Below are 23,428 nucleotides of genomic sequence, written 5' to 3'. Positions count from 1 at the left end.
GATTGAGAAACATAGAACATGATATAGAGAATGAAATGGTTAGGAAAAGGGAAAAAGAGGACGAGATATATGTAAGAGAGACCAGGAGAGGGATTTATAAAATGCCAGTAAAAATCCTCTGAATGCAATCTTACATGTGTAAAGAATTGTTACCTGACAATGAGATCCCGGAGAAGAGGAAATTCGCAGTGAGTGACGTTCTCAACTAGAGGGAAATGGGAAAAACAAGTCAGAATGTGGCAGTATTTTCAGAGAGAAACCCCTGTACAGTGGGCAGTGAAGCATCTATTCAGTGTGTACTCTGATGAAGTGAAGTAAAGGGGAGGCTTTATATATAAAATAATGATATAACTAAATTAAGCTGAGCTTGCCAAGACAGGGCTGAAGGATGTCAGTGTTGCTGGAAACCAGACTGATGCATGGTAACCAGGTCTTGGTGGTTTGAAGAACTTTGGCTCAATGCTCGGACCAGAGGTTGGGCCACTCCAGTTCCCACTCAGTATTTAGTTCCAAGAGGGATTCAGTATTTTGGAACTGGTCAGTCAAAGGGGAGAGCAGGTGACTATGTGAGACACATCTGGGAATTCAGAAGGCAGCAATGGATTTTCCACCGGGAACAGAATTCTTACAACCTCTGTGGATGGGAGCTGAGGATCCAGGAAAAGTGTACAGCTTTACTACATCATAGTACAGGGCCTATTCAATCTGAGAGACTGAAAGAGAACATGGTAGTGATAGGAACAGTAACACTGAGAAGGAATGATGTTCATTGCTCATAGACAAAGGTTCCCTTTCTGCCAAAGGAATTTTATATAAAGATTAAGAACAGTTTAAACCAAAAATAAAGGAAACCATGTGAGTTTTAGATTCAAGGCTAAAGTAGATTGGGAAATTATATGAAAATATACGGAAGTAAATGAACAATTTCTAACTTCCAGACCTGGCCTCAAGCTGTCTTGATATTTGCAGTGTCAGGCCAGTGATGCAGTAGTGACCCATTGGCACACCGTTTGTGCACAAGAAACGTAGACAATTACTTGAAGTGTCAGCTTGAGTTGGTAACCGAAGGAATGAAAGTGAACCGGGTTAGAAACTGATGAGCTGGTGACCTGTCAGGAGGTCAGCTGCAAGTCACAGTGAGATATGGCATTGAAAAAGGTCCTTTGTTCACCGGCTCTGGGAGTAGAGGCACCTTTTTTTGCACTAATCCTGCCTCAGCCCATTTTGTCCTCCATCAGCTCCCCTCCGAAAGTCTCTGTAAGTTAATACAGTGGAGAAGCGTTCCTGCCAATGTTGACAGGGCACAGATCCCTGTTCCCAAACAAACTGGGTCAAAAGTTTGGAATCTCAGAAGAATATACTTTCCCACAGAAAGAGTCAACTTTGGCCCATCGACTCCATGCCGGCCCATAGACCAATCCCATTTCTCATTGACTTTCCTTGAAACTTATTTTCCCACATTCCTATCAATCCCTGCCCCCCTCCCCCCCAAGATTTCACCACTCACCCACACACCAGGGGCAATATACAGTGGCAGTTCACCCACCAATCTGTGCATCTTTGGGATGCAGAAAAAACCCATGTGGTCACAGGGAGAATGTGCATACTGACAGTGCCGGAGGTTGGGATTGAACCTGGATCGCTGGAGCCACGTCATTGTGTCATTCATAGAGCTGCAGTAATTTCCTTAACATCCTGGAGGAGACGTCAGGATTCTTTGGTGGTTTGTCTACAACTCCCACCAATGTTTTCCACCTTTGCTGTCTGAATCTGTCGCCTTCTTGGATATTCCGAGTTATCATTCTTCCTCTTTTCCTTCTGTCAGGACCACCCTGCCTCCTTCTCCATTTTGCCCATTTGGTTCGAAACGTTACCTACCCTGGAAGGTTTGGTTCCCACACTTTGCAACTACATCTCTGTGAGGTCGGAGTAAATTTTTCAATATCAGTTGAGTCGAAAGGGTTTACAGCTGTACCGATTGGGTGAGGTTTTACGCTAAACCTAGTGACCATATTTACATTATTCGTGAGCGTCCTCCTGCAATCTTTTTAAAGGTAACACACACACTGCTGGAGAAACTCAGCAGATCAGGCAGCATCTACGGAAAAGAGTAAACCATTGATGTTATGGGCTGAGACCCTTCATCAGGACTGGAAAGGAAGAGGAGAAGTCAGGGTAAAAAGGTGGGGGAGGGAAGAAAGAAGTACAAGGTGGGTGATGATATATGAGACCAGTAGAGGGGGAGATGGTGAAGTAAAGAGCTGGGAAAGTGATTGGATAAAGGGCTGGAAAAGGAAGTGATGGGTATGTAAGGAGTTGAGGTAAGAGAGGGAGACAGGAATGGGGAATGGTGATGGTGGTTGGGAGTAGCTACCGGAAGTTTCAGAAATCAACATTCAAGCCATCAGGTTTGAGGCTACCCAGATGGAATATAAGATGTTGCTCCTCCAACCTGAGTGTAGCCTCATCGCAGCAGTAGAGGAGGCCATGGACTGACATGTCAGAATGGGAATGGGAAGTAGATTTGAAATGGGTGGCAGGTGATGGTTTCTGGCAGTGAAGCTGCGCAGGGTTGAAAAGCCAATTGACAGTGGTGTTACACTGTAGGGGTAGTGATTAGGATGTGGTTCAATAGTTCAGTAGTTACAATTCCCTATCAGAGAACGTATACAGTATACAACCTGAAATCCTTACTCTTCACAGACATCCTCAAAACAGAAGAAAACCCCCAAAGAATAAATGACAGGAAAATGTTAGAACCCCAAAGCCTGCCCACCCCTCCCAGGCACAAGCAGCAAGAAATCATCAACCCTTCCCCTTCCCCCTCCCTTCACTCATTCCATCAGAAAGCACCTGTCCCCCCCTTCCACCACCTACCACACAAGCCCCCAAAAAGACCATCATCTAGAGGTGGCTGGGAGGTGAGCTGCTGTGGACCTGAACCTGAATATCTAGCCAAGAATACTTGGACAAGGGTAGCTCCTCCCCTGGGTGGAAGCTTCAACTCCCTTAGGAAAGTAAGGACTGGTTTAGAAGGTGAGACTGTTCAGACCCCAGAAGTGGCAACTGAGAAACCCTCCGCCGTCAAAGATGAAGAATATTGGCCATGGCAGTGGATACCTGGAGTAATGGAGATTGACTGATGATAAGATACGAGTTTGAAATGTACTGGGAAAGGGAAGTCAAAGTGTTCTCAGGCTGAGGTTGAGAAATAAGCTGTATTTTCCACGGGGTGAGCTCTGAGCTCATTGAGTTTGGAGGGAAGAGGAACTTGCCTTTAGAGTGAAAGGAAAGAAATGTTATAACATTGATTAAACAAGGGAACAAGGCAACTCCCAGCTGAGATAGTAGCTGGCAAACATTGTTGAGAGAAGTTACCCATTAAGAGGATTTGTATCAGTGACTCAATACGTTGCAAAGGCATTGGAAGAAGATTTCTTCCCAGCACTCACCCTCGATGATCCCCCAAGGAGTTTTCCTTCCCAACACTCGTTTCCCATTTATTTGATATTCGGTGTCACTGCCAACGATGGCAAATGGCATGGTTTCCTGCGGGACAGAGGAAAGCACGTCATTAGTGGTGTGTGATAGAAAACCCGCAATAAAGCCAGCAGAGGTGCCAAACTGCTCAGCGAGTGCTTTACGTGGTGACTTTCACCAGAAGTGGATCCTACATGCAGAGCACTCAAGGCTACCCATCACCATGTGGAGAAGGTAGAGAGAGGTTACTGCAGGAGTTTCACGCCTCATTGGTGAGGCTAAACCCTCCTGGTGCTCGTCATCCGAGACAGACCAGCTCCCCGTCACACTTACCTGCCGCCAGCAGCCAACGACGAGTATTTCACCATTACTAAATCTCTCTGGTTTGGAATCCACTTGAAATTCATCCTAGAATTAGTTACAATAACAGCAAGACCTGGTGACGTCTGTGTCTGTACCTGTCTGAGATTTAGTTCCAGTACTATCGTGGATACAACATAGAGATGCTTTGAAATCCCACACTGCTGGTGCAGGGGCACTGACCTCCACCCATGACCTGTCAGTGAGTGAGCTCCAGAGTCAGTGATCTACCCATAACCTGAGGGTCTCTCCATGTTCTCAGCATCTGCCATCTCTCTGGTGTCTGCACATCCGTAACCTGGTTCATTTACCTTTGGGGTTGCTGGATTGAGTTCCTTGAAGTTGACCAAATGAATAGAAAGGACAATCACAAACCAATCTAGCTCCCATTCCTCAGAATTTGAGCCCTGGCAGGTGGTTTGAATAACACAAATGTTATTACTTCTGCTGTTGAGTACACTTGTATTTGCTACTCCTTCACATATCTATCACAAGACTACAAGACTTAGGAGCAGAGTGAGGCTATTTGGCCTATTGAGTTTGCCCCACCATTCCATCATGGCTGATTTATTATCCCTTTCAACTCCATTCTTCTGCCTTCTCCCCATAATCTTTAATGCCCTTATTAATCAAGAGCCCATCAACTTCTGCATTAATTATACCCAATGACTTGACCTCCACAGCCATTTGTATTCAACTGCACAGCTGTGTACACATCTCATTGATGTTTACCTGACAGGTACAGCCCAACGTGTGGAGGGAATGGATTCCTACTCACCCTGATCTTGTCGTTCTCTATCTTATCCTCCATGTCTTCGTCAAATTCCCTCTGCGGGTAGAACTCAATATTGTTTGCCTCCAGCTCTTTCCGGACCTTATGTTAGAAGCACAAAGAGAATCACTGTTGGTTGTCATACCAGGGAATGGCGCTAAGAGGTGGGCTGGAGAGTTTCAGGAAAAGATGGGCAAATTTCAGGGACCCTAGTACATTGCTCAAGTATCCTGAGCCTTGACTTATCCATTAGGAGACGTGGATCTGAATTCCACCACAGAAGGGGACTTTACATTAAAACGAATCAGGAATAAAAAGCTAGTCTCAGTGTTGAGGTCTGTGAATCACTAGGTTGTAAGAACCTGCCCGGCTCTTCAGAGAAGGAAAGTTGCCAACCCAGATGGGTATACGGGCCTGGGAATCCATTCAGTTCAGGAGCAGTTAGGGCTGGTCGATAACCTTGACCTTGCCTAGCCCATCCATGAATGAACAAAGAGTAGGCCATAAGATATAGGAGCGGATAAGGCTATTCAGCCCATCGAGTCTGCTCTGCCATAAAGCTCCAATCCTACAGCAGATGTGACTCAAGCACCAGGAGTCAACACCAATACTCTGCTCTGACAAATTGTCACAGCTACATTGGCCATTGAACATTGGGCAGAGGAATTTGATTCTCTTAGTCACATTTTTGTTAACAGACACATACCAGCCGATGCAATGGATCTCAAAGAACAGTTCGTTAACGTGGCAAGGTAACAGTTGAAGTCAGCAAATTTTCTTGTACAGATTGTACTTGGGACTGTTAGTAAGTCAGTTAGTAAATTAGTATGTCATGCCTCTCTCCGATGAAGATATAGACCATCTATATATGAAAGTACACCATATACCCCCTTTTATAAAAGGCATAATCTTTTTTCAGTAAACTACTTATATTTATATACATCACTCAAACTTAATACAGTCAGCGGCCATTTTATTAGGTTTGCCTGCTTGTTAATGCAAATAAATGCCATATAATCAGTCAATCATGTGGCAGCAACTCAATGCATAAAAGCATGCAGACATAGTGAAGAGGTTTATTTGTTTTTCAAACTAAACATCAGAATGGGGAAGGGCTGTGATCTAAGTGTCTCTGGCAGTGGAATGATTGTGGCTGCCAGCTGGGGTGGTTTGAATATCTCAGAAACTGCTGATATCCTGTGATTTTCACACACAACAGCTTCTAGAGTTTGCAGAGAATGGTGTTAAAAAGCAAACAAAAACATCCAGTGAGGGGCATTTCTGTGGGTGACACCATTTTGTTAATGAGAGAGGAATGGTCAGTCTGGTTCAAGCTGACAGGAAGGTGACAATAACTCAAATACCACACGTTACAACAGTGGCGTGCAGAAATGCACCTCTGAGTGCACAAAACATTGAACCGTGAAGTAGATGGGCTACAGCAGCAGAAGGCAACACCACGTTTCATTGCTGTCCCTAATAAAGTGGTCACTGAGTGTTCTTTACCATCAACAAACTGCAGATTCATTCTTGCGGTGGGGGGTTTACAAATTCCAGTGTATTCCCTCCATATCCACATTCACTTCTGAACTTGCCAATGTGCCTGTGCTCACAGATCTTCTCTGCAGTCACCTTGAACATTGCCAACTCTGCTGTTGTTCAACACTGTGATATTTATGGAGGTGTCAAGGGTACAGTTACAGGTAGCAGGAACAATCTGACTTGTAATCTAAATATAACTCTCTGCCATTTCAGAGCAGACATCTCTCGATCACTTCAGATCCTGGCATCATTCCGAATGAGTTGCTACCTTTATCTGCAAACAACAACTCTATGTTATAGCTAAACCTGCTGGGAATGTCATACGATCCTGCTGGGAATGTCATGCAGCCCTGCTGGGAATGTCCTACCACCTTCTATGAGCAACGTATAACACAAAGAACAATTATCTCGTCTTATAAAATATATTTCTTTTGTTCTATTCACCTGTGCCCCACCTTTCCTGCAGCTTAAAACCAGCTTATTTTATCTTTTCTTTGGCTCTTTTTTTTTGGAAGGTTTTCAGACAAACATTCACTCTGTTTCTCTCTCCATGGGTGCTGTCTGACCTGCTGAGTGTTTCCAGCACTTTAGACTTCTAGCATCTGCATTTTTAAAAATCCTTGTTTTGAGATTTTATTTGTTTTGGCAGGAGGATCTAAACTCATGGATCAACATTGACTTGACTTCTCCCTCTCGAGCCCATGTGAAGTTTGAGTCTCGTGGTCAGCCCCTGCCTCAACACTAGCTCTGGCGTCTGTGGTGGTTGGAAGAAAGGCCCCAACATGATGGCATTCTGACAGCAAGGGCTTTTCACAGTTTCTGAACATCACTGATGGTCAAGGACAGGGATGTTCATAAACAATTTAAAACATGCAGACCTTTACCAAAAATTAAATACCTTTACCATCTTTTAACTATTGTTCAATAGCAAAATGAACTGCAGCTAATTAATTAAATAAACATAAACAAAGAAATAAAGAAAAATAAACAAGAAACTTATTAAATGGAAGTTGAGGACCCATTCAAATGGGACTGTGTTAGACATGCCAGCTGGGCTACAATTAAACTGTAAGTGTATTCAGTCCATCAGCTCAGGCTCTGCATTCACTGGACAAATGACAAGCACCTGACACTCAGTGCACTCCAGACCACTGCAGGGTGGTGTGCAGGTTCCAAAGGCGAGAACGTGCTGATGTGTAGAGCCCAGCTGTGATGGAAAATTCTGTTTAACCAGGTTTCACACTGAAGGAAAGGAATCCTTTGAGAATTTGCTTCTTCAAGGGTTCTTAGACTACTCTGACAGGTTGTTCATAAACCTATAAGATACAGGAGCAGGGCCATTCATCCCTGTTGAGCAGGGGTCCCCAACCTTTTTTGCACCACGGACCGGTTTATTATTGACAATATTCTTGCGGACCGGCAGACCTGGGGTGGGGGGGGGGTGGGGTAGGGTTGCCAACGGACAAGAGTAGCAGTCAAATACGTTGTGTTTACCCCGAGTAAGACTACAATGACCATGAAGCCTTGCGCAGGCACCAGTGTGCACATGCGTGTTCGTGCCGGTTTTTTTCTACAAATCGTTTTTGGCGATTCTGTTCCGGGGGGGGGGGTGTTAATCGTGACCAGAATATAGATGATAAGTGGCTAATACATTCAATTTTGTTTCTAAAGGGGTTTATCTAACGAATTTAATATTAAACACACAGCGCATATTTTCCTCACATGAATATAGCGATATTATCAATTATCAGGGGAAGACAGGGGAGCTTGAAGTAAGCGTTGAATGAACTTCCAGTAGAAGTGGCAGAGGCGGGTTCGATATTATCATTTAAAGAAAAATTAGATAGGTATATGAACAGGAAAGGAATGGAGGGTTATGGGCTGACTGCAGGTCGGTGGGACTAGGTGAGAGTAGCTAGGACTACTAGACTAGAAGGACTAAAAGGGCAGAGATGGCCTGTTTCTGTGCTGTAATTGTTATATGGTTATATAAGTCACTTATAAGTCAAAAGCATCATAACATTTTGAGTAACGTTTGGATATTAAACACACAGCACATATTTTCCCCGTTATGAACATAGAAAATTATTGCAACACACCAATATCGCTGAATCAGTGGGAGCCCTGGGCTTGTTTTCCTGCAACAAGACGGTGCCATCGAGGGGTGATGGGAGACAGCGATACTCAAAGGGGGTTCCTTATGTCCAGTCTATTCCGCAATTTAGTTTTCGTTAAATTCATTGCAGAGATATGTTGGAAATGGAAGCAACGTTTTCATTGCTTTCATGGCTATCTCAGGATATTTAGCCTTGACTTTGATCCAGACTGCCAGTAGAGATGTTATGTCAAACATACTTTTTAGCCCGTCATCATTTGCAAGCTCGAGGAGTTGATCTCCTTCCAGCGCTGACATGGATGATGCGCGGGTAATGACCTCGCATGTGTTCAAGTTCAACAGTAGGCGTGACAGGGAATGAGGAAAGGTGCGGCTGACTCATATCGCCAAATCGTATCGTTTCCTCGCGGCCCGGTACCGCATGCTTTGCGGCCCGGTACCGGTCCGCGGCCTGGTGGTTGGGGACCGCTGCTGTTGAGTCTGCTCCACTATTCAATTATTCTCCCCATTATCTTTAACCCTTTTACCGATCAAGAACCCATCAACCTCTGCCTCAAACACTCAATAACTTGGTCTCCACAGTCACCTGAGGCAACGAATTCCTCAGATTCTGGTACAGAAATTCTTCTTCATCTCAGTTTGAGCTGCCTTTACTTTGAGGCTGTGCCCTTGGCTGCCCCACTTGGCATCACTATCCATTGGGACCAGTAAATGATTACACCCACTTCTGCCCTTGGGGAAGGGGTTTTGTGGCCATGTCCACGCCCACAGTGGTGACCTGCACCTTCAACAAACTCTACGCATCTTTGGCCATGAGAAATGGGTGCTGTACATATCCTACAGGATCCTGAAGCCTTTCTGAAAGTTTCGAGCTTCTGACCATAACAAAACAAAGCAGCCATCACTTCTTCCTCAGATCTCACTGGTGCCCAGATGATGTCACACGCAGCTTCCCCATTTGACCCATTGATCCATGGACTTGGTCCTTTCCAACACAGTTCCTGCATTTAGAAAGCGCCAGGACTCTCGCAAACCTGTCTGCTGCCCTGGAGCGTGATCGTGCCACATGCCCAATGTGTAAAGGTTGTGCCTGTGGTGCTGGCTGCTGTCTGTACTGCAGTCCTACTCCGCAACACCCTGTGAAGCTCCCAAGAGAACAACACTCGCAGACTGAGGCTTCATCTCCTCCGCTGTCCCACTACAAGTGGTACTGGCTTTTCACTAAAACCCAGAAACACAGAAAACTCCTTTTTCTCTCTGCCGAAATGCTATTCCAACCTCATCACCAATTGATGATGTCTTCCACTGACACATGCAGATGAAAGCAACAGGTATGTACGAACAAGGCTTAGCACCTACAACATGTGCAGGTCACTTTTACAGGAACTGAATAAAAAGGAACAGGAATAGGCTAATCAGCCCTCAGAAATAGCTCCTCCCTTTGGTCACATCACAGACAATCCCAGCAATCTCAGTACCACTTTCTCATTCTTTCCCCACACCCCTCGACTCCCTAACAGCTTCAATGCCTGCCTCCAACTTGCTCTCTCGTGCTGAATTATTATTGTCACATGTACTGAAATATCATGAAAAGCTACTGCTTGTGGACTATCCAGAGAGATTATTCCAGACACAAAAATATCAAAGAGAAAGCAATCAACAGGAATTCTGCAGATGCTGGAAATTCAAGCAACACACATCAAAGTTGCTGGTGAACGCAGCAGGCCAGGCAGCATCTCTAGGAAGAGGTACAGTCGACGTTTCAGGCTGAGACCCTTCGTAAGTAAGCTCTTCCTTCAGTTAGTCCTGACGAAGGGTCTCAGCCTGAAACGTCGACTGTACCTCTTCCTAGAGATGCTGCCTGGCCTGCTGCGTTCACCAGCAACTTTGATGTGTGTTGCTTAAAGAGAAAGCAATAACTGAATGCAGAATAGAGTGTTACAGTCAGAGAGAGCGCGCAGTGCAGGCAAACAATAAGGTGCAAGGGCCACAATGAGGTAGCTTGGAAGATCACAAGTTCTTTTTTTAACGTATGACAGGTCTGATAATATCAATACTGGGGAATTCTAAAGAATGACAAAAACATTACGTAATTCTGTTTTCCCTTCACAGATGCTGCTTGACCTGTTGAGTATTTCCAGCATTTTCTGTTTTTATTTGAGACTTTCAACATCTAGTTTTCTTGATTTTTATCAAAATAGGTATATCACATCTAATAAAGTGCAGCATGTCCATGTATGGCAACACACCATATTTGGCAGAAACCCTGTCTGCAATGTTTGAATGCAATTTTTAGCACGTTAGTAGGATATGTTAAAATATTACTCACAGGAGTTTAACACTAAAACAGCAAACTGTAAAATATTCTGAAATGTTTTGAAAATATTAATGCTTTTGGAGAAGGTGGAATCAGACCACATTGGCATAGAAAGTGGCCATTTTGTCCAGCAAATCAATGCCAGCTCCTACACGAGCAAGTTTAGTAATGGCAACCTCCAGCTTTTGCACAGTTACAAATTATTCTCTCAGAAGCTATCTGGCTCCCTTTTCAAAGCTCTGACTGTTTTCAGCACTAATATAGCAGTCAGAGTCAGACCGTTAACTACTCATTGTAAAAAAAAAGTCTCCTTGTCTCCCTCCGCACTGTTATCCAGAGCCTTAAAGGTGGTCCCTTAGAGAAATAGATTTATTTTTCTCATATTTTCTAAACTGTTCTCTCTTCATCTTACTGGTTCTCCAAGCTGACCTGATAACTAAACTCTTCCTGTATTGGAAGTATCCTTGTAGATCAGCATGCTCCCTCAAGGGGCTTCTGACATCCTTCCTTATGTAGGGTGACCAAAACAGGATGACCTGATAATTTCTTTTATGAAGTTCAAAATCCCACCTGCTTTACCTCTTAACGTAGTGGTCAAGTTCCTGGATAAGGGCAGCCAAGGGTAACCCTTGCATTATCACAGAGTGGGGTGGCACGGAATTAAAGATGCTCATGACAAGGTTGGAGCAAACTCACCCTCAGTTTGAAATCGTGCCTCTCCTCCAGAGTCATCGTGTCTGCTTTTGCAATGACGGGAATGATGTTCATTATTTTTCCCAGGCGTTTCATGAACTCGATGTCCAGGGGTCGCAGGCTGCAAGAAGAAATGCAATTGTCACCGCCAATATCCGCAATACTGCTTCCACGTCCTCCCGGTACAGGCCTCATCCTAAACACCACCGGGGGAGCCACCCCTTCTCCACTCATCCCCATGCACTGGGGGAGCATCCTCGATAGATTTTTCTTCCACCCCTCAGAGACAAGGGTCCATCCCCCCTCCACACTTTCTGTGATGCTGGCCATGGTTACCTGTAGAGCTGGCTAGTGAGAGGTACCCTCCTTTGTTTGGCTTGGTATAAGCAATGCCCATGCAGATGAATGCACAAGGACTCCAACTGGTCACCTTCCCCCTCAGGCCTGAAAACATTCCCACTGTGAGAATTCTTCTGGTAAGCTTCGGATTGTACCCGTACCCACCCCCTCATGGTCAGCACAGTGCGCATCGCCACAGAAGCACTGTGTCTTAGAAGCTCCCCTTCTCTCCTACTCCTATTGCTTTACATCTTTATAGCTATTCTGTTGTCTTCTAGCCTTTTTTTTTTAAGGTTATGAGGACACGCAGTCCTCTTTTATTGTCATTTAGTAATGCAGGACTCTTTCTAGTCCTGAAGAGGGGTCTCTGCCTGAATTGTCGACTGTTTATTCTTTTCCATAGATACTGCCCGATCTGCTGAGTTCCTCCAGCATTTTGTATGTGTTGGTTTGGATTTCCAGGATCTCTTGTGTTCTTTGTGGTCATTTTATTCACAATGTCTAGTTCTTCGGTTCAACCCTCATCCCATCTTTTCACTCCTGGAGTTGCTTGCTTTCAACTGGATGGCCCAGATTTTACACACTTTCAGCACTGATGGCAACATCCAAATGAAAATCCAAATTCCATTCTCAATCCTATTCTGACATGTCAGTCCACAGCCTCCTCTTGTGCCGAGATGAGGCCACTCTCAGGGTTGGGGAGCAACACCTTATTTTACATCTGGGTAGTCTCCAACCTGGTGGCATGAATATGGATTTCTCCTTCCGGTAAAAAATAATTCCCTCCCCTTTTCCTCTTCTTCTATTCCCCACTCTGGCCTTTTACTTTTTCTCACCTCCTGGGTCTCCTCCTTCCCTTTCTCCTATGCTCCACTCTCCTCTCCCATCAGATTCCTTCCCATCCAGCTCTTTACTAGCTTCACCTATCACCTTCTAGCTATCTTCCTTCCCCTTCTCCAAACTTTTTCTTTTGGCATCTTTTCCCTTCCTTTCCAGTCCTGAAGAAAGGTCTGGCCTGAAACGTTGACTGTTTATTCCCTTCTATAGATGCTGCCTGACCTGCTGAGTTCCTCCAGCATTTTGTGTGTGGCATCCGAATGAAATTACTCCAGTTTCATGAAAAACTCATTCCTATTCGGAGTGGAGCCTGATACGGACAGAGTTGTCTCGTAAAGTTTGCAAAGATTTTCGTTAATGCATGGCACATACACATGGGTAGACCCTGTAACCCCTTGCAATAGAAGTTAGTGATAGGCTAGGGTTGGGGGGTTTGGGTTTTGGACTGCTTATACATACGAGTGCCCAGTGGGGGAGATGAAGTAGAGGCAGCAGTGCACACGGGTGTCGGGAATACGTTTCTTCCTCGAGATGTTCGCCTCCTCCTTCAGGAACTTCTCGTACTGTTCACTGATGTACTTCTCAATTGGCTCCCAGCTGCAAAGAGCAAAACGCGTGTTGGAGGCTGCTGGCTGAAGAGAGGGTAGGAAACATTCAGATGTGGACTGCAGAGAGAGTAGGAAACACTTAGAAATGGACTGGCACTTGGGAGACGTGTGCCTGTTACTCTGATGAGTTCACCCTGAGTTTCTGCTGTATCAGTGAGCAGTGTTACCCAGCTCAGTAACTCATCTGAAGTGGTATTGCACAGCCTCAGAGTGGGGTATTAGATCATCTGGTATAGTGATCAGATCATAGATCATTGACCTGAAATATTAACTCTCTTCCCTTCTCCATGGATGCTGTCTGACCTGCCGAGTGTTTCCTTCATTTTCTGTTTTGATTTCAGAGTGAAAGGTTTAGTATCTGGTAGGGAGTCACATACAGACTGAACTGGCTTGCGGAACGACACACACATAGTGTGGGAACCCTGTTAAACTAGACTTTGCCAGGAACCTACAAAGGTGTGTGAATCAGTGGTGGTTGGGTTGGTCCCTGTGGTTCTCTGAGGAAACTGCAAAGCCAGTGTCTATGTGCTTTACACGGGCCAAGGTTCATTCCTGCCCTCACCCTCCCCTGACTGACTCCATCTCCACTCCCTGCTGCCTCGGTAAAACCGCCATATAATAAAGGACTCTTCCCATCCTCTCCCACCGGCCAGAAGATACAAAAGCCTAAGAGCATGTCAAAGTCAAGGTCAAATTAAATGTTAGTATTAAAATACATAATACTCTGCTTTGCTGCTGCTTGTGCATGGGAGGGGGAGGAAGTGGAGGGGGCTTTGGGGTTCTAACATTTTTACTGTCACTCATTCTTCAGGGCACTCTTCTGTTTTTGTGGATGTCTGTGAAGAACAAGAATTTCAGGTTGTATATTGTATACGTTCTCTGATATTAAATGGAATTGTTGAAATATTAAACACACGTCACCATATATCTCCCTGAGATTCACTTTCCTGTGGCCATAGTCAGCAAATAGATAGACTAGTAAGTGTATCAGGATCAATGAAGGATCAACCAGCGCGCAGGAGTCAACAAACTGTGCAAATGTAAATATAAATAAATAGCAATAAGTAATGAAATAAAGAGTCCTTAAAGTGGTTGTGGGAACATCTCAGTAGATGAGTATAGTTATCCCCTTTTATTCAAGAGCTTGATAATCGAGGGGTAGTAACTGTTCTTGAAACTGGTGGTGCGAGTCCTGAGGCTCTCTTAGCTTTTTCTCGATGGCAGCAGCAAGAAGAGTGCATGTCCTGGGTGGTGGGGATCTCTGATGATGGATGCTGCTTTCCTGTGACAGCATTTCATGTGGTTGTGCTCAGTGGTTGAAAGGGCTTAACCAGTGATGTACTGGGCTGAATCCACTACCTTTTGTAGGATTTTCCACTCAAAGGCATTGGTGTTCCCATACCAGGCCGTGATGTAGCCAGTTAACACACTCTCCACTACACATCTGTAGAAGTTTGTCAAAGTTTTCGATGTCACACTGAATCAGGCTCAAGGCACTTCAACCCCACTGCTACCAGACACTTGAGCAGATCTCTTGTATGTAGGAAGATGGGCTCTTGATTTTCCAAACTATCTCATCATGGCCCACGCGAGCCTGGTCCCCAGCAGTAGCTGAGGAAATGCGAAGCAGAGCTTCACCGGCACTGCACAGTGTACCTGTGCAGGGAGGCATCCACGCTCACAAGGCAACCCCGGTGGTGTCCAGATGTGTATCGTGTGTTGTTGGATCCATTCCAAATGCTCTGCATGTGACATCTTACCCATGGAGAACCAGAACGTTCCCACTCACAACTTTCAACATTTTGAGGGAGTGTGGATCATGGACACAGACCCACTTGATGGAATTCCATCCCCCCCACCCTTCCTGCTCCTTTGGCAGGCTGGCCTACTTCAGTTCCGGCCTTTCACAGCCATTCTTTTCGCACCTTTGCTGACATCCCATGATGAACACGCGAGGAACTGGATGGGGGGGCCATTCAGCCCCTCGCGTCTGCTGCACTGTTCAGTGAGACCACAGCTGACCTTTCAACTCGGCTCCATTTACCTGCATTAACCCCTCTATCAACCTCTGAGCCAAACACACGCAGTGACTGAGCCTCCTCAATTCTCGTGGGCAAAGGGTTCCAAACATTCACATCCTCAGGTGAAGGGATTTGTTCCCAGCTCAGTCTGACGGCTGGACCTCACCTTGTTGACTGTGACCCAACAGACAATAGACAATAGGTGCAGGAGTAGGCCATTCGGACCTTCGAGTCAGCACCGCCATTCACTGTGATCACGGCTGGTCATCTACAACCATGCGTGGTTCGAGTGTTTTCCTCACCTACCAGTTGTCATTGTTGATCTGATCTCCGAATCCAGGTGTGTCGATCACTGTCAGCTTCATCTTCACCCCCTTCTCCTCGATGACTGGAAAGAAGATAAAACCATCATGTCCATTATAATGGGCGCATTGGCTTTGAGTGTTTTTTTTTTAATTTTCTGGGAGTGGTAGGTTACCAGTGTTTGGCTGGTCGTCAACAATTGACTGATGAAGCTGATGTTGTCCAATGAACTGCCTCTAACTCTGGAGCCCCAACCCCATTCAACCTGATTGGTTCAGACCCCAGCCTACTTGCTGTTTTCCCTGTAAAATGGCAGAGCTGCTGACTAGTTGCTATAAACTTGCTGCCTATATCTTGCTGTGGAGCCTGGGTGGGTGTGAGGGTGAGCTGCTTACTGTGGGCTTGTTCTGAAGTACATTGCTGCTTATTTCTCTTACTGGGCCCAGAAGCACAGAATGGGATGTTTGGTGATGTTCAGTTCCACTCTCACCTCCTCAGAAAGTGAGTAATCCAGTGTGTGAACACCTTTACCAGAACTGCAGGGGTACATGATAATGGCTCACCACCATTTTCCCCAGGGCAAATCGGGTCTAACCAGCAATACCCAAGTCCCAAAAATGGAATAAAACTGAAAAGGTAATTAATTGGAATTGGTTTATTGTTGTCACATGTACCGTGGTACAGTGAAAAGCTTCTCTTGCATTCTGTTCATACACATCAAATCATTACACAATGCTTTGGGTTAGAACAAGGTAAAATAGTAACAGAATGCAGAATAAAGTATGATAGCTACAAGAGAGTGTCCAGTATAGGTAGACAAGATCATAACAAGACAGACTGTGAGGACAAAAGTCTATCTTATTGTACTAGGGAACCATTCAATCGTTCTCTGCCAGTGGGGTAGACGCTGTCCTTGACCCTGGTGGTATGTGCGTTCAGACTTTTGTATTTTCTGCCCGAGAGGGAGGAGAACAAAAATGTCTGGGTTGTCGTTGGGGTCTTCAATTATAATTTTAATGCTTTACTGAGGCAGTGAGAAATGTAGACAGAGTCCAAGGAGGGGAAGTTGGTTTCTAGGATGTGCTGAGCTCTGACCACCCTCTCTACAGTTTCCTGCAGTCACGGCTAGAGTAGTTGCTATTCAAGGCATGATGCATCCAGAAACGATACTTAGCATGATCCATCAATAAAAAGGGTTGATGGGGGACATCTCAAATTTGTTTTTAGCCTTCAGGTGAAGTAAAGGTGGGATGACAGCTGGAGAAGCAGGTAAGATCTCATGAGGTTTGGTGTAATATATTGGCATGGGCTGAGATGTGGGTTAGCATGCTGGGTGGAGGACACAAAAAGCTTGCAGAGAGACAGAGATTGGTTTAGTAGTTGCCAGATGGAGTGCAATGTGGTTATTTCAGAAGGAAGAATGGAAAAGCAGTTTATTATTTAAATAACGTAGCACTGCACAGTGAAGACACAAGAGACCGCAGATGCTGGAACCTGGAGTAATAAAACCTGTTGGAGGAACTCAGTGAGTCAGGCTGCATCTGTGAAGACAGGAGGGCGGCTGGCTTTTCAGGCCACACCCTGCATCAGGACTGACCGTATGGACAGCAGATAGTCAACGTGAAGAGGTAAGGGGTGAGGCACAGGCTGGTAGTCACAGGTGGAACCAGGTGAGATGAAAGGCAGATGGACTCTGGTGGGAGTGAAGACAGAAATAGAGCTGGACTTTCCAGCCTCTTTTCCCTCTCTCCATTTCTGCCTCCATTACAGTATTACAGTGGAGTAACGGGAATTGCAGAGAGGAGCTGGCCAAAGTTGATTGGAAGGGGACATGAGCAGGGATGACGGTAGAAGAGCAATGGCTGGAGTTTCTGGGGACAGTTCGAAAGGCACAGGATAGATATATCCCAAAGATGAGAAAAGTCCGCTAAGGGGAAGATGAGGCAACTGTGGCTGACAGCATAAATGCAAAAGAAAGGACATATAATACAGTAAAAATTAATGGTAAGTTAGAGGATTGGGAAGCTTTTAAAAACCAAAAGAAGGCAACTGAAAAAGAGCATAAAGAGAGAAAAGATGAAATATTAAGGTAAGCCAGCCAATAAATATCAAAGAGGATATTAAAGGTTTTTTTTCCCAGATATATAAAGAGTAAAAGAGAGGCAAGAGGGGATATTGGACTGCTGGAAAATGATACTGGAGAGGTAACAATGGGGGAGAAAGAAATGGAGAACTTTTTTTTCCAGATATATAAAGAGTTAAAGAGAGGCAACACTCACAATGCGCTGGAGGAACTCAGCAGGTCATTCAGCATCAGTTGAAAAGATTAGTCGACGTTTCGGGCTGAAACCCTTCGTCAGGACTGAAGGAAGAACTTTCAAACCCTCCCCAACATTCTTCCTTCAGTCCTGACAAAGGGTTTCGGCCCGAAACGTCGACTAATCTTTTCAACTGATGCTGACTGACCTGCTGAGTTCCTCCAGCACATTGTGAGTGTTCCTTTGACAACAGCATCTGCAGATTATTTTGTGTTAAAAAGAGGCAAGGGAGAATATTGGACCGCTGGAAAATGATACTGGAGAGGTAATAATGGGGGACAAAGAAATGGAGGACATATTTATTATTTTGCATCAGTCTTCACTGTGGAAGACACCAGCAGTATTCCAGAAATTCAAGAGTGTCAGGGGGCAGAAGTGAGTGTAGTTGCTATTTCTGAGGAAAAAGTGCTTGGGAAGCCGATGGGTAGATGAGTCGCCTGGACCAGGTGGGCTACACCCCATGGTTTTGAAAGAAGTAGCTGAAGAGATTGTGCAGGCATTAATAATGATCTTTCAAGAATCACCTGATTCTGGAATGGTTCCTGAGGACTGGAAATTGCAAATGTCACTCCACTCTTTAAGAAGGCAGGGAAGCAGACGAAAGGAAATAATAGGCCAGGTAGCCTGACTTCAGGGGTTTGGAAGATGTTAAAGTCCATTATGAAGGATGAGGTTATGGAGTTCTTGGTGAGACAGGTCAAGATGGGACAAAGCCAGTATGCTTTCCTTAAGGGAAAACCTTGCCTGACAAACATGTTGGAATTCTTTGAGGAGATTACAAGTAGAATAGATAAATGGGATCAGTGGATGTTGTATATTTGGATTTGCAGAAGGTCTTTGACAAGGTGTCACACATGAGGCTGCTTAACAAGATAAGCAAGTATCTTGTTGAGGAAGTGTATCCTTCTGGTTGGCTGCCAGTGACAAGTGGTGCTCCACAGGGGTCGGTATTGACTCCACTTCTTTTCACATTATATGGCAATGATTTTGATGACAGAATTGATGGCTTTGTGGCCAAGATTTTAGGTGATATAAAGACAGGTGGAGGCACAGGTAGTATTGAGGAAGCAGGGAGTCTGCAGAAGGGCTGGGACAGATTGGCAGAATGGGTGAAGAAATGGCAGATGGAATATAGTGTATGGTCATGCACTTTGGTAGAAGGAATAAAGGCATGGACTATTTTCTAAATGGGGGAAAATTCAAAATTCAGAGCTGCGAAGGGACTTGGGAGTCCTTGTGCAGGATTCCCTGTGGGTTAACTCACAGGTAGAGTTAGTGGAAAGAAAGGCGATGTTAGCATTCATTTCAAGAGGACTGGAATACAAGAGCAAGGATGTAATGCTGAGTCTTCACAAGGCATTGGTCAGACCGCACTTGGAGTACTGTGAGCAATTTTAGGCCCCTTAACTAAAGGATGTGCTGACATTGGAGGGGCTCCAGAGGACGTTCATGAGAATGATTCCAGGAATGAAAGGGTTAACATCTGAGGAACATTTGAATGCTCCGTGCCAGTAGTCACAGGAACTTAGAAGAACGAGCAAGGACCTATTACATATTGAAAGGTCTAGACAGAATGAATATGGAGAGAATGGTGCGTCTAGGACCAGAGGGCACAGTTTCAGAATAGGAGGATGTCTATTTAGAACAGAGATGAGGAGGAATTTCTTTAGCCGCCAGAGGGCGCTGAACCTGTGGAATTCATTGCCATGGATGGCTGTGGAGACCAAGTCATTGGGTATATCTAAAGCAGAGTTTGATAGTTCCTTAGTTCATCAGGGCATCAAAGGTTACAAGGAGAAGGCAGGAGAATGGGGTTAACAGGAATAATAAATCAGCCTTGATGAAATGGCAGGGCAAGGTTGATGGGCTGAGTGGCCTAATTCTGCTCCCACGTTTTATGGTATCTTCCTGTTATCCACCAGTCACAGTCCCCCTACTTCTCCTTCATACGTCTTGATTGCTTGTATGTCATCTCAACTTGTAATGACAAAGACAAGGTGTTTCAATCGTTTACACTTTTATTCCTGGCTTTTGAGGAGGATTTAAGGAAGGTTGGGGTGCCAAGGTAACATCATGGTTAGTGCAACACTATTGCAGCTCAGGGCATTTCAAGTTTGGAGTTCAGAGTTCAACTCCGGTGCTGTCACTAAGGAGTTGGTACTTTATTCCCGTGACTGCATAGATTTCCTCCAGGTGCTCTGGTTTCCTCCTACTTTCCAAAGGCATACCAGTCAGTAGGTTAGTTGGTCATTGTAAATTGTCCGGTGATTAGGCCAGTGGCTAAATCGGTGGGTTGCTGGGCAGCACGCTCATTGGGCCTGTTCTGCACTCTCTCTCCAAATTAAAAAAATAATTAAAGGATTGATTGGGAATCCTAGATTACTTGGCAAAAGGGAGAAATCTGTCTACAGGAACGTAAGGAAGGAGGAAATCTTATTCATCAGCTAAAACTGGTGAGAGGCTAGAAAACCTGACCCAGATCCTGGTTCAGGAGGGAAATTTGAAGACTTACTATGAGTTTTGAATGACACATTTTAAATGATTTTGCTTGTAGGGCGAAGGGGCCAATTACAAGTCAGCTACATGGTTACACTGTAGACCTGAGACAAGAACCACCGACGTACAGGATTAGCAGCTGCCACTTTGCAACCATCACACGCTCAGTAAGAAGCTGGAAAGTGGGAATTTACTCCTTCCGGTCTTGCAGAAGGAAAATTCATCTGTTGTTTCTCAGTGCTGCACCCAACAGGGATTTACCTGCAAACTGCCGTCTCTAATCTCAGTTCAGTTTTGTCTCCTTTACCTGGAAGAGTAACCATAAAGACTCTAGTTTACAAATATTCTCACCGTGTCCAACTGTTTTGATCTCCACTGTTTTTGGGACTTTCTCTTCCCGGTTTCGACCGCAGGATTTCCGACTAACTTGTGACTTGAACAGGGTGTTCACCAGAGTTGACTTCCCCAGACCACTCTGCCCTAGAGCAAGTGAGGAAAGGAAATCAGTATTTGTTTAAAAAGGGGAAAGGGAAAATGAAAAAATATCTCGAATGTGCTCAGCTGCTGAATTTGGACGGAAGGGAAAGGAAACAGCTTGGAAAATTGGAGTCAAAACTGCATATAGACATAAAATCACAGAGATGCGCAGAACAGAAACAGGCCCTTCAGCCCATCACTTCCATGCTGACCCTTTTGCCCATCTATACTAATTCCACTTGCCTGGATTGGTACCATACGTTTGCTTATTTCTGTCTAAGTTCCTCATAAATGTGGTAATTATATCTGATTCCACCATCTCCTCTAGAAGTGCATTTCAGGTAGCTCTTCCCTGTGCAGTCCATTTATTTTTGTCTGCCCAACATGCTCTTTGTATGTGTCCTACTTTGTTGCATTTTTTGAAAGTTTCGCCTTTAAATCTGCATTGGTTTGGTGTATGAGAGCCCCTGCCATAATGGTAACAGACTTTGTTTGGCCTTGCCAGTTTCTGTTTAGAGTTTGTTCAATCCTGACTGCAACATAATGACGTCTCTGTTTACTGTTTCCATTGATACAGCTATTTCAACTGCTCTTTTAAATGTAAGTTGTGCATCAGTTAGGAGCCACTTTTGAAGGCTTTCTTGTAAGATTTCACAAAAACTAAGCGATCTCTCAGTGCAACATTAAGCCCATCACTGAACTAAGAATGCTCAGACAACTTCTTCAATTCAGTCACATACACTGAAATGAACTTCCCTTCCTTTTGATTCTGCTTATGAAACGAAAGTGTTTTCCAATCAACAATGGTTTTGGTTCTAAATGTTCCTGCCTTACTTTCATGATATCAGCTAAGTTCATTTTGGCTGGTATTGTTGGAGCAGTTGAATATCTAAGCAAACTGTATGACCTTAAACCCAATACACTCAGCAAAACTAGTACTCATTTCTCATTAGCTATTCCATTTGTCTCAAAATACTGCTCAATTTTCTCAGTATACAATATTCAGTTATCTGTTGTGCAATCAAACGCATCTAACATTCTGATGTAGCCAACATTTCTGCTCCTTTTGTTTATTTGTGATTATGATCACCCTGTGCTCACAATTTACGAACCTGTGAATATGTCCGTTTTCTGCTTTTTTTAAACTCAATTTTCTCTGTCTCCCTTTTCTGAAGAGACACTTGCTGTGCTGCTTTTTTAAAAACTTGAATGTCTTGCTGTGCTTCAAAAGGTAGACAGTTGTCTTGGGTTTATTTAAAACTTAATCATCACCACTGTTATGCTTTGTAGCTCTAAAACGTTAAAACTATCTTAAAGATTAAACCTCATTGAAACCCAGCAAATGCTGAAAGGCCTCGACAGAGTGGATGCGGAGAGGATGTTTCCTATGGTGGGGGAATCTAAGACAAGAGGGCACAGCCTCAGAATAGAGGGGCGTCCTTTTAGAATGTAGATGAGGAGGAATTTCTTCAGGCAGAACATGGTGAATCTGTGGAACCTGTTGCCGTAGGCGGTTGTGGAGACCAAATCATTTGGTGTATTTAAAGCAGAGGTTGATAAATTCTTCATTAGTTAGAGCATGAAGGGATATGGGGGAGAAGGCAGGAGATCGAATCTGAAAGGGACATGGATCAGCCATGATGAAAAGGTGGAGCAGACTCGATGGGCCAACGGCCTGATTCTGTTCCTATATCCCATGATCTTATAGTTGAAAACAAAAACATGGATCCAGGAGTTACGTATCCTAGTTTTGTTTTTACTTTAAGCGAGGCACGCACGCATAACATAACAGGATCATAATGTATGCAATTGACTTATTTTTATGTATAACCCGCAAGTAATTACCTAAATGATCAAGAATGCTTAATCAAACAATATATTTACAATATTACTCAAATACTACTGAAATATTAAATACTAGATCCCAATAATCAAAAGTTGACAATGTACACTAGGAACACAGTTACGCTGAAAGGGTGAGAGGTCGTCAGCTGGGTGGGAATACAGTCGTGCGGCTATTTCATTATCAGGAGCATCACTGCCCTGCATGCCTCCACTGGTTCAGCCACTGACCTGACAGTAGACCTCACAGGGTGTCTGGCAGGTCAGGTCAGGTCTGTAGGTTTGGTCTGTGAAATGGTGCTCTGACTCTGGGATTAAATCTGAAGAATTACTTTATATGAATTGTGACGAGAATACACATAGATTAAGATGTTAGCTGGCCTGTGCTGGCACCATTGGGATCAGCAGTTGGTCTGCCACCTGTCTTCAGGAGAAAGACAGATAAGGAAAACAATGGAGCAGCATTTGGAGATGTTAATGAAGGGACAGGAGAGTTTAGCGGAAGGAGAGCTGTCAAGATCGGCTCCCCCTTTGAACCCTGAACTGTTTGAAGTGATGGAGAGGCGATACCCCAGCAGGGGAATAAAAAGGGACAGGTTCGCTAAGGCAAGACACACACGACACCACAAGGTAACGAGACCCTGGAAACAGTGCGCCTCCCATAAGTCGGTGGGAAGTTTTGGAAGGCTGGTCGTGGGACCAAGCCATAGACGCACAGGGTGGAAAGGCATGATCAGCGGGAACCTGGTGTGTGTCCGCCCTTGCCTGGGTGCCAGGTTCACCACAGAGAAACGATCGAATCTGGAAACGGAGGGGTCACGGTCGGTGACCTCAGAAGACATCACAAAGGGCTTGCCCAAAAGCTGACTGCGAGGAATATCGAAGGTCTGTGTGGAAGCCGTTTGAA

The 23,428-nt window shown here is 44.7% G+C and overlaps 1 protein-coding gene across 2 annotated transcripts in view; it reads right to left on the bottom strand.

Moving 5' to 3' along the window:
* septin3 (septin 3) overlaps window positions 1–23,428 on the bottom strand; it is a 57,195-nt gene that overhangs the window by 11,185 nt on the left and 22,582 nt on the right. For both annotated transcript variants that reach the window (XM_072271851.1, XM_072271852.1), the window contains exons 3-9: window positions 20,554–20,682; window positions 15,392–15,473; window positions 12,916–13,053; window positions 11,284–11,401; window positions 4,619–4,714; window positions 3,453–3,549; window positions 154–205 (exon numbers count right to left, since the gene is read on the bottom strand). In XM_072271851.1, the coding sequence (XP_072127952.1) occupies window positions 154–205; window positions 3,453–3,549; window positions 4,619–4,714; window positions 11,284–11,401; window positions 12,916–13,053; window positions 15,392–15,473; window positions 20,554–20,682 (712 nt within the window). The remainder of the gene's footprint in view (window positions 1–153; window positions 206–3,452; window positions 3,550–4,618; window positions 4,715–11,283; window positions 11,402–12,915; window positions 13,054–15,391; window positions 15,474–20,553; window positions 20,683–23,428) is intronic.

The sequence above is a fragment of the Mobula birostris genome, chromosome 11 (genome assembly GCF_030028105.1).
Source record: "Mobula birostris isolate sMobBir1 chromosome 11, sMobBir1.hap1, whole genome shotgun sequence".
In the NCBI taxonomy this organism is placed as follows: domain Eukaryota; kingdom Metazoa; phylum Chordata; class Chondrichthyes; order Myliobatiformes; family Myliobatidae; genus Mobula; species Mobula birostris.
The sequence above is the reverse complement of the archived record's forward strand: the minus strand, read 5'-3'. Positions and strand labels throughout refer to the sequence as shown.